This window comes from Aotus nancymaae, unplaced genomic scaffold, assembly GCF_030222135.1.
Source record: "Aotus nancymaae isolate 86718 unplaced genomic scaffold, 86718_ANA_hifiasm-v0.15.2.pri h1tg000014l, whole genome shotgun sequence".
Lineage (NCBI taxonomy): Eukaryota > Metazoa > Chordata > Mammalia > Primates > Aotidae > Aotus > Aotus nancymaae.
In genome coordinates this window covers 50,034,905-50,049,534 of record NW_026988425.1, presented here as the reverse complement: position 1 = coordinate 50,049,534, position 14,630 = coordinate 50,034,905, and the positions used below count along the sequence as shown (strand labels likewise).

Below are 14,630 nucleotides of genomic sequence, written 5' to 3'. Positions count from 1 at the left end.
GGAATGCAATGGCACGATCTTGGCTCACTGCAATCTCTGCCTCCTGGGTTCCAGCGATTCTCCTGCTTCAGCCTCCCAAGTAGCTGGGACTACAGGTGCACACCACCATGCCCAGCTAATTTTTGTATTTTTAGTACAGAGAGGATTTCACTATGTTGCCAAAGCTGGTCTCGAACTCCTGATCTCAAGTGACCACCTGCCTTGGCTTCCCAAAGTGCTGGTATTGAAGGCATGAGCCACTGCACCTGGCCTCATTTTCTTTTTTAAATAATAGCTTTATTGAGATACAATTCACATTCCATAAAATTCAGTTTTAATGTGAGTTCAATGGCTTTTATTAATAATATGTTTAGTCATGCAACTATCACCATTATTTAATTTTAGAGCATTTTAGTACATTCTTTTTTAACCAACTCAAATTCTTAAGAAAGCTCTCTCCTCTTGAGGGGGCAGGGGGTGGAGAAAGAGCAGCCCCACCAGGCGAGGGGGAGGAGGCGGGCACTGAAATCCATCTTCTCTACTTCACAAGCTGCCCTACTTGGCCCTTCGCCAATGCTATGTAGCTAAGACCACAGGTGGGCGTGTACAGTTGTTGGCTTTCCTCCCCCAAAACTGTGTTGGCAGAGTCATTTGTTTTCATACTTGATGGCTGAGAAAGACAGCACAGCGTCTGGGATTGATTCTCTAAGATGATCTCTGGCTGTTTTCTCATGCAGGGGAACCTCCGCTACCCAGGGAGTCCCATAGCCCTGCAGCTGTGGAGGGTGTGGGCAATGGTGCAGGAGCCTCCAACTCTGAGGCAATTGGAATGTCATTTGGCAAAGCAGGACACTTGCTCATTTTCAACACGATTTTGAACTTGCCTGGACTTCAGCAAATGTGAGCTAACATGATGAGCATTTCCTGAGAACTCTAGAGGCACATGAAGGAATTCTGGCATCTCACTCCTCTCCTCCCTTTCTTCTTCCCCATCTTTTTGCTTTTTCTCCATCTGCCCTTTCCCTTTCCTGTTTATTCCCTCATCCCCCCATTTTCTACTCCTTCTCCCACTTCCTTCTCTCAGATCCTCTTCCCTCCTCCTCTTCTCTGCATTCTCCTGTTCCTCACTCCCAGGCCTCCGCCCTAGAAAGGACCGTGTGGTGCCTTTTCTGTTTTTGTGCCCCACTACAACACACATGTGCCATCTATGTTGCCAGTGATGCGAGGACACACCAGCAAGCTGAGCCTGGTCAGAGCACTTCTTAGGCAGCTGGGTAGGGAGGGGTTCCAGGGACTTATGCTGCCTTCCAGCAGAGGCTGGTCCATGATGTTTCCTCCAGAAGGTCATGGTGCCTCCTGGACTTGCACTTTCTACCTGCCCCAGATGTTAATATTTCAGGCCAAAGAAGAGGGGGCCAGGGTCTGTAATGCATGATGGGGCCATCTGCAAGATGACCTATAGGGCTTTTTGAGCTAGCCAACCAGTATGAGACTTGGGGCAACATAAAGCCCTCTAGGGAAGGAAATTCTGGAGGTAAAATTTCAAGAATCACAGTTTTTGGAAGGGTAAGAGACCAAGGGCTTTTAAACAGAATAAACAGGCCAGGCATGGTGGCTCATGCTTATAATCCTAATGCTTTGGGAGGCTAAGGTGGATCTCTCAAGCCCAGGAGTTTGAGACCAGCCTGGGCAACATAGCAAGACCCAGTCTCTACCAAAAAAAAAAAAATTTTTTTTTTTTTAGTTAGCTGCATGTAGTGGCACACTTCTGTAGACCCAGCTACTTGGGAAGCTGAGGTGGGAGGATCACTTGAGCCCAGGAGTTAAAGGCTGCAGTGAGCTATGATTTCACTACTGTACTCTAACCTGGAGTACCATAGTGAAAGTCTCTGGACTTTCCAGAGTTAAGTCTCTGGAACCCCCCTCCCCACCCAACTGTCTAAGAAGAGCTCTGACCAGGCTCAGCTTGCTGATGTGTCCTTGGGTCATTGGCAACATAGATGGCACATGTGTGTTGTAGTGGGGCACAAAAACAGAAGAGGGACAACACGGTCCTTTCTAGGGCAGAGGCCTGGGAGTGAGGAACAGGAGAAGGCAGAGAAGAGGAGGAGGGGGGAGTAGGAAGAAACCCCTGTCAAAAAGAAAGAGAGGCAGGGAGATAGGGGAAAGGGGAAGAGGAAGACAGAGAAAGAGGGAGAGGAAGGGAGAGGAGGGAAGCAGGGAAGGGAAGGAAGGAAAGGAAAGGAAGGAAGGGGAAGAAAGAGAGAAAAAGAACCCAGAGGGAGGTCACCTTCCATAGCAACTGCACTGGCCTTCTTCCATCCGCCTCAGCTGGTTTCAGGACTCTCCACAGTTCCAGGCCACATGGAGCTGTAAGGAACAAGAATTAGGTACTCAACCCAGAGAGACAGAGAGAAGGGAGTTGCAAAGGAGACAGGGAAGGTTAGCTGGGCAGTTGAGAAGGATTTGCTCGAGGGAGCCAGTAGGAATAAGGTGAGGAGTGGAGGGATGGCAGCCTTGCAATGATCAGTGATGTCTTCATTTTATGGTCAAGGAACTGCAATCAACCAAAGATAAAACATAAAACTCCTCTTGAATCTAATGCTTAATGTAAGATAAAGTATAATAGGCCCCATTGTAATATAATTTGTCACCCAAATCTAGATCAAAATGTGACCATCTCATGTCCTCTTGACCTAACATATATATTAAAGCTGGGAATGACACAGAGAACTCACAAGGAAATATATGTATATATAATTTATAACATGTCTACTTCCAAAAAATGGAACTGCATACTTACAATGTTATAAAATATAAGAAAAAATTAAATAACAAAGGAACAAGAAGATAATCTTCACTAGGTCCCTCCCTGAGCTCTAAATTTAATGCTGGTTTTCCCCAAATAAAAAAGAATCACATTGAGGTGCCTATTTCTCATGGCCCAATAAAAAAGAAACCTAGAAATTCATATGAAGGACAATTATTTTCTGGCTATAAACACTGAAACCATAAATGGAATTTATCACATGGATCTTTTCAAAAAGGACACAGAATAACATAAAAGCCAATATCTGCAATCCCAGTAGAACAAAAGCACAGAAATGTCATATATGTGCATTTTTCGTGGCTGTTTTCTATAAATAGCCAGGGCGTAAATCCTGACACATGCCTTTTTCCAGTAAACAACATAGTCTAAGACAACAGTCCAAGTGTACAGGCTTCTGATGATCTAATCATACAGGGTAACTTACAGAAAACAAGGAATTTACACTTCACTTGATTTCTGGACCGTATCTCTCAAATATCACATCTCAAGCAAGTTTTGTCAAGGGATGGCTCACTGGCAATTTATAGTTCAATGCTCTGACATGCACCTGGGATGTCAAAATGCTGAGCTACTGATTAAAGAATGACCCACCCACCTTAGCCATGAGAGGAAAGCAGAGAGTTCTAAACAAATGTCAAGAAGGCTAGTGGCCCGCGATTTGGAGAAGAGAGTAAATGTCTCTAATCAAAGCTGCAGTTGTTGTACTCTGAATTTTTTCTAGAGGAAGTCACATGGCTGGAGATAATGTAATTAAGTTCACAAAGAATGAGTCCACCACTCAGACCAAGATCTAAACTATTTTAGAAGTAAGAGATCGCTTTCAGGGATCCTTTAAACAATAGGTGATTGGGTATCTTAAAGTAAAATTACTGGCTGGGCACGGTGGCTCATGCCTATAATCCCAGCACTTTGGGAGGCAAAGGCAGGTGGATCATTTGAGGTCAGGAGTTCAAGACCAGCCTGGAAAACAGTGAAAACCTGTCTCTACCAAACATATAAAAAATTAGCCAGGTTTGGTGGCGCACCTGTAATCTCAGTTACATGGGAGGCTGGGGCAAGAGAACCTGGGAGGCAGAGGTTGTGGTGAGCCAAGATCGTGCTACTGCACTCCAGCCTGGGCGACAGAGCAAGACATGTCTCAAAAAAATAATTTAAAAAAAAAGTAAAATTACTGAACTCCAGCTAAAGACAATCTTATAATGAAGAAAATATGCCAAGTACAATTGAGTCAATAACTTGTTTTGCCTTCAATGGAGAGTCACATTTCCACAACTACTCTTGCAGAAGCCAGTGTAGTTAACACAGTCTAGCTGTTAGGCCCAGGGTCTCCCAGTGAAATGTATTAAATGCAATTCCATTAGAATTGCTTATAAGGAGATTCAACTGTGTTGACTTTGCATATTACTTCATCTGAATCCCACTGAGGTGTTGTCTCAAAAGCTCTGCCAGGAGTTTTCTGATTTCTCAAAGGCTTTTATTGAATCAGAAGACAGGACAGCCAGTACTCAAGTTTCTAAGACAGGAAGCAACAGGCGGGTTTCAGCCTGTCTACAATCCGGTGAGATGTAAGCAGTGGCAAAGCTCCTCCCAGAAGACAGCCTTTGTACAGGCTACAAGATCATTAGACCTTCCAAGGAAACCCACAGGATTAGAGGAACATTCACGCCATCTCTAACATGCAGAATCTCTCTGTTCCAATCATGTGGAGAGTCAAACTCAGGGACAGTATTGAGAGTAAGAAGAAAAAATCAAAAGACAAGGTGTTCATTACTACCCAGTCCTAAATATTCATGTCAAGCATAGTTACAGGCAAACCTAAGCTGATTATTAAATAATCATTCCAGACACTTCACTAGAAATATGAGTGAAATTTTTCCTGAATTTATCCCGTAAGCTAGCTGGGCGTGGTGGCACATGCCTGTAGTCCCAGCTACTCGGCAGGCTGAGGTGGGAGAATCACTTGAGCCTGGGAGGTGGAGGCTGCAGTGAGCTGAGATCTCACCACTACGTTTCAGTCTGGGTGACAGAGTGAGACCCTGTCTCAAAAAAAAAAAAAAAAAAAATTATTCCATAGGCAGCGATTTTGTTTTCATAGATGGTAATAATAAATGAGTTTAAATGGATATTTTCTCATTTTATTGAGGCCACTATTTCCTGCAAATATGGTCCAAAGAGAAACAGTCTTCTCAGTACAGACTTCCCACAGATGCAGCTGTTAGTGAAACCACTGCCTGACTAGCATGTTAGTCTTCTATAGTTATTCTATCCAGCTTTCCATGAACCATAAATTGATAATGGATTTGCGGTTTAATCAAAGGGGGAAAAGTAAGGACTCTGTGAAAAAAAAAAAAATTAAAATTTTCCAAATCAACCAAAATATCTACATATTCAAAGGCATCAATTGTCTGGACTGATAGAGCAACAACTGATGCTAGACTATTTTTATTACAATAGGGGTATCCCACAACCACCACCAGTTAGACATATACAGGCACCCCTGCTAAAGACCAACAGTAATAAAAGCTAACTCTTAGCCAGTGTCGGTTTATTGGAACTTTCTCATTTAATCCCATAGCCCTGTAATTAGATACAACAATAATGTTACTATTATTTCTGAAGTATAGAGAAATCAAGCAGGTATCCAATATCACAAGCTTTTAAGAAATAAAGCCAGAATTTGAATCAAATTATATCTGTATCATGTAGTGAGTAGATATTTAAATGCCTAAATCTAGGTAAAAACTCTAATAATCAATACATTGAAATCCAAAAGAAAATTCTGCTTCATATTCAACTTAGAATACACATTTTCTTTTTTTTCTTTTTTTGAGACAGTTTTGCTCTATCACCCAGGCTGGAGTGCAGTGGCACAATCTCAGCTCACTGTAACCTCTGCCTGCTGGGTTCAAGCGATTCTCCTCTCTCAGCCTCCTGAGATTACAGGTGCGCACCACCACGCCCAGCTAATTTTTTGTATTTTTAGTAGAGATGGCATTTCACCATGTTGGTCAGGCTTGTCTCAAGCTCCTGAACTTGTGATCTGCCCACCACGGCCTCCCAAAGTGCTGGAATTATAGTTATGAGCCACTGCACCTGGCTAGTTTTTAAACAATTAGGAAGGTTTAAGATGGTATGCATTAAACAACTGGTATTTCATTGAAATAGGAAAACATGCACTTTATCAATGGGAAAACAAGAAATGAGGATTTGCTGGGGGCTGGGAGTGCATTTTAATCAGTTTCTTCTAGGGATTCCGAAAAAATGAAGAAGGACAAAAGCAAAAGTTCTCTAGTGGTGACTTTGATAAATAAGTGTTGATAGTGTTGATTTGGTTTAATTAGCAAAAGTACATATAACACCAGCATCTGGTATTTGCTAATTAATCTTAATCAAGCTTGCTGAACTAATAAATCAGATGAAATAGGAAATCTTGTTTCTGGCAGCAAAACAAGTTAAGAAAACTAACACAAAGGACTGGCTGGTCTGTGATGAGCTTGAGACTCTGAGCCATGATGGCACCAGGAGGTCACTAGAGAGAAGAGTGACAGCCATGGCAGGGGAAGAGCTAGGCAAAACACGACGGCCCCCAAGGTAGCACTTACTCATCAGCTTGCCTGCTGAAAAGTGAAACAAAGGAAGAAAACTACTTGCTGAATGATACTACATGAACATCTCCAGTGGGGAATACAAAATTCAGAAGGCATCAAATTGGTTCCAGACATCTGACCACAGGGGTGAATGCACCAAACAACTGTTAATACTAGTCTCACAGGAAACTCAACCAGGATCCAAAGAAACAAATCATTATCGTGTGGATGAGGAAGCACAGAAGTTGACCCCAGATGTTATCTGAGACCAGTCTGCAACTTGGGTATGAGACTGAAATCTCATTTTCTATTACAATATGGGTATCCCTAAACCACCTGAAATCATGAGGGCTGAAATCGTGGCATGAGAAATTCATGTTCTAAAACTCACTTCTCTCATAAATAAATAAGGGTAAAGCCTCAGAGGAAGGTTAGAAGGGTGGGCATTTTTAAATTTCTTGTCCATAATTCAGAAGAAGATGTGTGGCCATCACCAAGTAATCATCTAATTAGTCATTCATTTGCTGTGTTAAGCTCAAAAATGGCCCTCAAAATATCTCGTCCAAATCCCTGGAACCTATAAATGTTTCCTTTTATGATAAAGGGACTTTGCAGATGGGATTAAGGATCTTGAGAGGAGGACATTGTCTTGGATTAGCCAGGTGGGTCCTAACTGTGATCACAAAGGTCCTTATAAGAGGGAGGCAGATTATGGGCTCACGCCTGTAATCCCAGCACTTTGGGAGGCCGACATGGGTGAATCATGAGGTCAGGAGATTGAGACCAGCCTGGCCAACATGGTGAAACCCCGTCTCTACTAAAAATGCAAACATTAGCTGAGCGTGGTGGTGCGTGCCTGTAATCCCAACGACTCCGGAGGCTGAGGCAGGAGAATCATTTGAAACAGGGAGTTGGAGGTTGCAGTGAGCCAAGATCACACCACTGCACTCCAGCCTGGTGAAAGAGCAAGACTCCGTCTCAAAAAAAAAAAAAAAAAAAAAAAAAGGGAGGCAGAGAGGTTTGACACACAAGAGTGGGGAAAGGATGTGATGATGGGGTGAGAAGTTTTGTAGATGGAGGAAGGACCACAAGCCAAAAAATGCAGGTAGCCACTAGAAGCTAGAAAAGGCATGAAACAGATTCTACACTCAAGAGTCTCAGAAGGAAACAGCCCTGCTGACATCTTGACTTCAGCCCAGTGAAATTGATTTTGGACATCTGACTTCTGGAGCTATGAAAGAATACATTTGTGTTGCATTAAGTCACTAAATTTGTATTGTTATAGCATCAATAGAAAAGTAATACATTCATCACACATTTATTGATCATCTACTGGGGGTCAGACTCTGGAAAGGGCTCTTGAGAACAGTAACACATGCTGAGTGATCCTGAACCATTTATTAACATTTCTGAAACTCAGCTTCCTCATTTCCAAAATGGGAGTGACTCTACATATTTTATCATGCTTTTAGGAGGATTAAAAATAGTAATAGGAGGATAAATGATAAGAATAGGAAATCCGGCATTTAGTGAATATCTACTATGGGCTAAATGCATTATTTCATTTAATCTTTAAAATAATGCTAAATAAATAGATCCTACTATAAACTCAACTTACATATTATATTTCAGTGTAGAAAAGGAGAATAAATGTGAGGAAACTGCTGAGTGGACTTAGAGATTAGGTATCTTGCCCAAAGATACTTGGCTTGAGATTTAAGCCAAGCCCACTGAACAGAAGCGTTGGTCTTAATGACTGTCCTGACACTTAGTAAGCACTCAATCAACCTGCAGTCCATGCCTTTTTTCTTTCCTCGCTGTCATTAAAGATGTGATTTTTTAAAAATTGCATTAGTTACACCTTTATTTATTTTTTGAGTAGTAGCTCCAGGGTTCACAATATATACCTTTAATTTATCATAGGATACCTTCAAATGATATGATACTGGCGGGGCACAGTGGCTCATATTTGTCATACCAGCATACCAGCACTTGCCAAGATGGGAGGATCACCTGAGGTCAGGAGTTCAAGACTAGCCTGGCCAACATGGTGAAACTCTGTCTCTACTAAAAATAAAAAATAAAACTTAGCTGGGTGTGGTGGAGAGCCCCTGTAATACCGGCTACTTGGAAGGCTGAGGTACAAAAATCGCTTGAACCTGGGACGCGGAGGTGGCAGTGAGCCAAGATCGCACCACTGCATTCCATCCTGGGCAATAGAGCAAGACTTCATCTCAAAACAAAACAAATGATATAATACCCTTTCATGTATAGTATAAGAACCTCATGAGTATTAAAATGTGATCCTTTGCCTTTGGGGCACAAAGTTGCGCAGGCTCATTCTTGGGGGTGTAGGGGGCCCCTGGGTTCATGGGATTCCATGGTTCCCAACCAGGACACTTGACAAACTCCAGCAAGGCTGCCCAAAGCAGCCCTATGCCAGAGCAGACAGGAAAGGAATCGCAGGGAATAGCTTGCCTTCTTCCTCAGTCGTTCCCATTTTTTCTTGGCTCCAATCACTCCAGAACTTCGACTCCTCGACTGCACATCGCAGAGCTATGACATATTCTGTAAAAGCCTGCAGCCCCGTGAGGTTATAGGTTTGGTCTGTATCCCTCCGGTTCTTAGTGAAGTTCACTTCCATCTACAAGACAGAGACAGTCCCAAACTGAAATGGAGACCACACATGTTATCCTCCCATTTTCCTCTTCACTACCCAGCATAGTGACTTTAGCCCAGTGAAACTGATTTTGGAACTAGCAGTACTCTAAATCAAATATTAAAATACATCATTTTCATTGACAGACTTCCACATGTGCCAGCGAACAACTGGCAGCTACATAGATATGAACATCCCCATGAACCACCACCTCCCTTCCCATTTCCTGTATCTAAGCTTGTGGGGCAGAGGTTCCTGCGTCTGGCCTGGCCTGAATGAGCAGAGCTCTGCTGCTTGCTGTTCTAGAAGATGAAAGCCCCATAACCCAGGGCAACCTGGGCCTAGGAGGTGACTCCAACACCAAGAGATCCTGCCTCATGGAACAGCAGGAACAGAGACCTTAGCTGCATCAAATGCAATCCTCATGTCATGCATGAGACCCAGGAAAGTTAAATGATTATTTAAATGAAAGTTAGAAGATCTGCAGAATAGGACCAGAACACAGAGTTCTTCACTCCTAGACTTTTTCTTTTTACCCAAATCTTTCAAGTCAAAGCACTGGCCTTTTTTTTTTTTAAAGATGGGGTTTCACCATGTTGGTTAGGCTGGTCTTGAACTCCTGACCTCAGGTGACCCACCTGCCTTGGCCTCCAAAGTGCTTGGATTACAGGCGTGAGCCACCACGCCCGGCAAAGCACTGGTCTTTGGATGACCAGTCAAGCTGCTGAAAGTCTCAACAGCCTGGATGTATAAATCAATTGTGATACTCTCTTGGGGAGGGAAGAGGTAAATAAATCAGTTCTTTTCTCTTGATGTCAGCTTCTCAAAGGTAAAAATGAAGGTGCTGCTTTATATAATTTCTGGGACTCAGCTCTCCAAGAGAAACTAAACATTTAGCTATTCCTTTTCTGAGCACAGCCATTGTTGCTGCAATATAAGTCTTTAGTTCAATATAAACATTTAGCTCAATGTAAGGTTTATAAAACCTAAAACCTAAAGGTTGATAAAACTTATTTTGAGCTGATTAATAAAAATAAACTGCACTAATAGGCATGTCTATTTGACTAGTATGCATACAGCATAGTCCTATGGGATCCTGCAAGAGAAGCAAATCCTACTTACATCTATGTCACAGCTGTGAAAATTAGTACCTAATTACAGCTCCTGTGCTTTAAGGAAATTGAGCAGAAGGAGGATATGTGTCTGTGGCAGAAAGCTGACAGCTGCAGATGGACTTTGCAACTCCATCCAGCTGCAGATGGTCTTTGGAATTCCCAGCCTGGTGAGATGGGTGTGGAACAAGAAGACGCAATGGCAGTTTGGGGACTGAATCCCATGTTCCCTAAGCATCCTCTTCAAACAGGCCCTGGAGATGCTGTGGTGGCACAACCCTGGGTCTCCACAGGGTTGTGGAGAGCGTAACTTGGGACAAGCTGTTGTTAGTTAAGGATCCAGCTGGGTGCGGTGGCTCACGTCTGTAATCCTAGCAGTTTGAGAGGCCAAGGTAGGTGGATCATGAGGTCAGGAGTTTGAGACCAGCCTGGCCAAGATGGTGAAACTCTGTCTCTACTAAAAACACAAAAATTAGCCAGGTTTGGTGGTAGACACCTGTAATCCCAGCTACGAGGGAAGCTAAGGCAGGGAATTGCTTGAACCCAGGAGACAGAGGTTGCAGTGAGCCAAGATGGCACCACTGCCCTCCAGCCTGGGCAACAGAATGACACTTGGTCTCAAAAAAAAAAAAAAAGGATCCAGTTAGAACAGGATTAAGACTGCCAGGAAAGGCCCAACTACTTGGTACCCTCCCTATATGATTCAAAATAAAAATACTAATCCATACAGCAAGTGTAATGAAGTCTAGTAAAGCTCTATTTTACTTTTCACGCTTTAAAAAATACATAATATTCTTATTTTTAATCTTTCCATTTTTCTTCCTGCTTTGTTGTACCCTTAGCACATGCTCAGCCTGTGTTGTGGTTCTCATCATGTTCGTGCTCAGAAAGTTCTGCCTAACATAGTCACGGAAGCCTGTTCCTCCCAGCCCCAGCCTCAGAGACGAAACTGCTGCTCAGTCTTTTAAATAAGGTGCCTGAAAGTCTCCTTTACTTTGTTATTTTGTCCAGCCAGTTTGTCTCTGGCCCTGACAGGGCCCAGGGTCAATTGATCTAACACTTCCCCAACTCTGCACAGGCAATGGAACCCTACCAAAACATTAATTACCTTCATCAGGTTCATTGCTAACAATCTATGCTTTGTGCCAAATCCTGACTCACCCAAAATGTTTGTCTTAAGAAATGAGTCAGAAGTTCTGGTACAAAATCTAAATCAAATTCTGTGTGTTTTTTGTTTTTTTTAGATCTTAAACTTCCCCAACTCTGCACAGGTAATGGAACCCTACCAAAACTTATTAATTAGCTTCATCAGGTTCATTGCTAACAGTCTATGCTTTGCGTCAAATTCTAACTCTCCCAAAGTGTTTGTCTTAAGAGATGAGTCAGAAGTTCTGGTACAAAACTGAAATCAAATGCTGTGTGGGCTTTTTTTTTTTTTTGAAATGAAGTATAGCTTTGTTACCCAGGCTGGAGTGCAGTGGCATTCCCAGGTTTCCCAGGTCCAAGCGATTCTCCTACGTCAGCCTCCCCACTAGCTGGGGCTACAGATGCGCACCACCATATCCGGCTAATTTTTTGTGTTTTTAGTAGAGACAGTGTTTCACCATGTTGGCCAGGCTGGTCTTGATCTCCTGACTTTAGGTGATCCACCCACCTCAGCCTCCCAAAGTGCTGGGATTACAGGTGTGAGCCACTGCACCCAGTCCATAAATCAAATTCTTAACAGTTTTGAGGTCCCTTTTCTAGGACTCTTAACAATGGAAATCTTTGATAGAAGGTTGGGAAGAGCTGAGTTGGGTTTAGCTGGGTTACAACTGAGGATAACTGATTGTATTTGAAAGCTAAGGAGAAGGCTAGGCGAAGAAGGAAGGGTTATCAAATCTGGAGATACTGAAAAGCTAAAAAGTAAAAAGTTAATCATAAGTTTTGGGTGACCAAACAGGATTCTAAATAAGTTGGAATGATAGATAAGACTGACATGAAGAAATTCAGTAAGAATAAATAAAACACCTCGACTTAGGTTAAAACCCAACAAATGATCAGACAGTAGAGGTATGTTTTACAAGCAAGTCTTCAGCAGAAGGTAAAAAATCTCGATTTAATTGGCTAATTTAATTGATTAAAAATCAATAATGTAACTGCTCGTGATGGCTCACACCTGTAATCTCAACACTTTGGGAGACCGAGACAGAAGGATCACTTAAGTCCGGGAGCTCAAGACCAACCTGGGCAACACTTCAAAAATATTAAAAAATCAGCCAGGCATGGTGGCACATGCCTGTGGTCCCAGCTACTCGAGAGGATGAGGCAGCAGGATCGTTTGAGCCCAAGAGTTCAAGGCTGCAGTGAGCTGTGATCACACCATTGCACTCCAGCCTGGGCAACAGAGTGAGACCCTATCTAAAATTTTTTCAAAGGCAATAAAAATGAGATTATTACAAAAAGGTGATATAATTTCAGGTTGCATTGATGGAAATTGGAGAATATTTTCTTGACTTTGAGGTAAGAAAACATTTCTTAAGACACAAAAGGCATTAAGCATAAAGGTGAAGACTGTCAAAGTTTAACGGTATTAAAATTAAGTGACTATTCCTCAAAAGTCACCATTAAGAGAGTGAAACATCATGCCACATAGTGAAAGATGTTTGCAATACACATAATAAATAAAAGACTCAAAAATAGAATATATAAGGAATGCCTACAAATCAACTGAAAAATCAGGCAGACCATCCAATAGAAAACATATGCAAAAGGCTTAAATCAGCACTTCCAGAAGAAGGAATCTAAAGGGTCAATAAACATATGCTAAGGTGTGCAACTTCATTAAAAGTCAGGTAAATGCAAATTAAAGCCACCATTCATTCCATCATGTTCATACAACAGGATACTACACAGCAATGAAAATGTATAAACTACAGCATTATACAGCATGAATAAATCTTAAAAGTACAATATTTAGAGATAGAAGCCAAACATTAGAAAATACAAAATATATGGATTCCATTTATATGCTCTTCATCTATTTCTACTGGGCGCTCCTTCATCTTGGGGCTCAAGGAAAGAGGGCATAGTCTCTTAAACTATGTTCAGTAATGCAGGCTTAAATGGTAAAACAAATGAAAGCAAAGAAGAGATTACCATGAAAATCAGGGCAATAGTTAGCTCTAAAGGAGGATGGGCTGGTGGGGCAAGCAGAGGGCTCTGGCATCCTGGAGATGTTCTATTCTTGACTGCAGTGGTTTCTACATGAGCACTGACTCCATAACTTGTTAAATGCAATATTTATTTTTTTTCACTTTTCCAAATGTATGTTATACCACATGATTTTATAAAGGGTTGGAAAAATAAAAAATAAAATGGCCAAATCATAGACTCTCCGGTAGCCAACATAACCAGACAGAAACTTGGATGTAATGCAAAAGTAAATTTCTCACTCTTTATTATATCCCTGTGCTCAGAAGGCAAAAATGTCTATTGTAGAACACTCTTCTAATCTAAAAGGTTCAGATGGAAAAATGGAAGACTGAGAAGTACTTAGCAATGTCTCTCTTCTATTTTCAATGTAAAAAGTAAACGATTCCAGGCGAACAATAGTTGTCAATGATTCTTTTTCTCTGGTCCTCTAATAGGAACATTATTATAATGGCATAACTTACCCAGCTGGTACTATTGACTGTCCTGAATTGAAGTGTGTATTTTAAGTTAGATGAAACAGGCGCCAATTCAGGCTTTATCCATTCAATATGAATCATTCGTTTGATGCCCCAAACTGGTTTCACACTGAAAATCTCAGGTGGTTCAGTTTTTGCTGAAAATAAAAATCACACAACTTTCATATTTGCAAAAAGATAAGAATTTTCTAATGGCATCCACCCAAAATTGAAAAACGGAAAATGCCTAGAAAGGAAATGACAGTGCATTGTGGTCTGCTATATGAACGAAGATGGCATTTGCAAGGCAGTACGAAAGGAATATCACCCTCCCAACCCCAACACCTCTGAAAAAAAATACCTACTGAGGAAAAGGATGCACTCCCGTGATTTTTTAGCAAATCAGTCTCTTACTGATTGGGTCATATGCTATGCCAAGCAGAAGGGAGGTAAAAAGAGACCACACAACCAGAAAATAGGCTGTCTCTCTTATTTACTCTCACCTCCCCTAGGCCTCTCCGTCCTTGACCCCTAGGATGATGAAATACCCACCAAAAACACTAGAAAATAACTCTCATTTTCTCTGGACACTGCAAATATTCTAGCCCCAAATTTCTCTCTTTGAAAATATGCATTTTTCTAGTTATAAAAGTAGCATATGCTCATTATACAACATTTTTTAAGTGTAGAAAAATACAAAGAAAAACTAAAAATCATCCATCATCCCATCAACCAGAGATAACCCTTATTACCATTTTGGTATATTTCCTTTCAGGCTGTTTTTTACATAATTATTTGCATTATCTTTTAAAC

General features: G+C 41.7%; 1 protein-coding gene across 4 annotated transcripts in view; it reads right to left on the bottom strand.

Annotated features, from left to right (window-relative positions):
• IL31RA (interleukin 31 receptor A) overlaps positions 1–14,630 on the bottom strand; it is a 61,100-nt gene that overhangs the window by 19,643 nt on the left and 26,827 nt on the right. For all 4 annotated transcript variants that reach the window (XM_064375983.1, XM_064375984.1, XM_064375985.1 and 1 more), the window contains 3 exons: positions 13,824–13,975; positions 8,875–9,040; positions 2,270–2,349 (listed from right to left, as the gene is read on the bottom strand). In XM_064375983.1, coding sequence (XP_064232053.1) covers positions 2,270–2,349; positions 8,875–9,040; positions 13,824–13,975 — 398 coding nt within the window. The remainder of the gene's footprint in view (positions 1–2,269; positions 2,350–8,874; positions 9,041–13,823; positions 13,976–14,630) is intronic.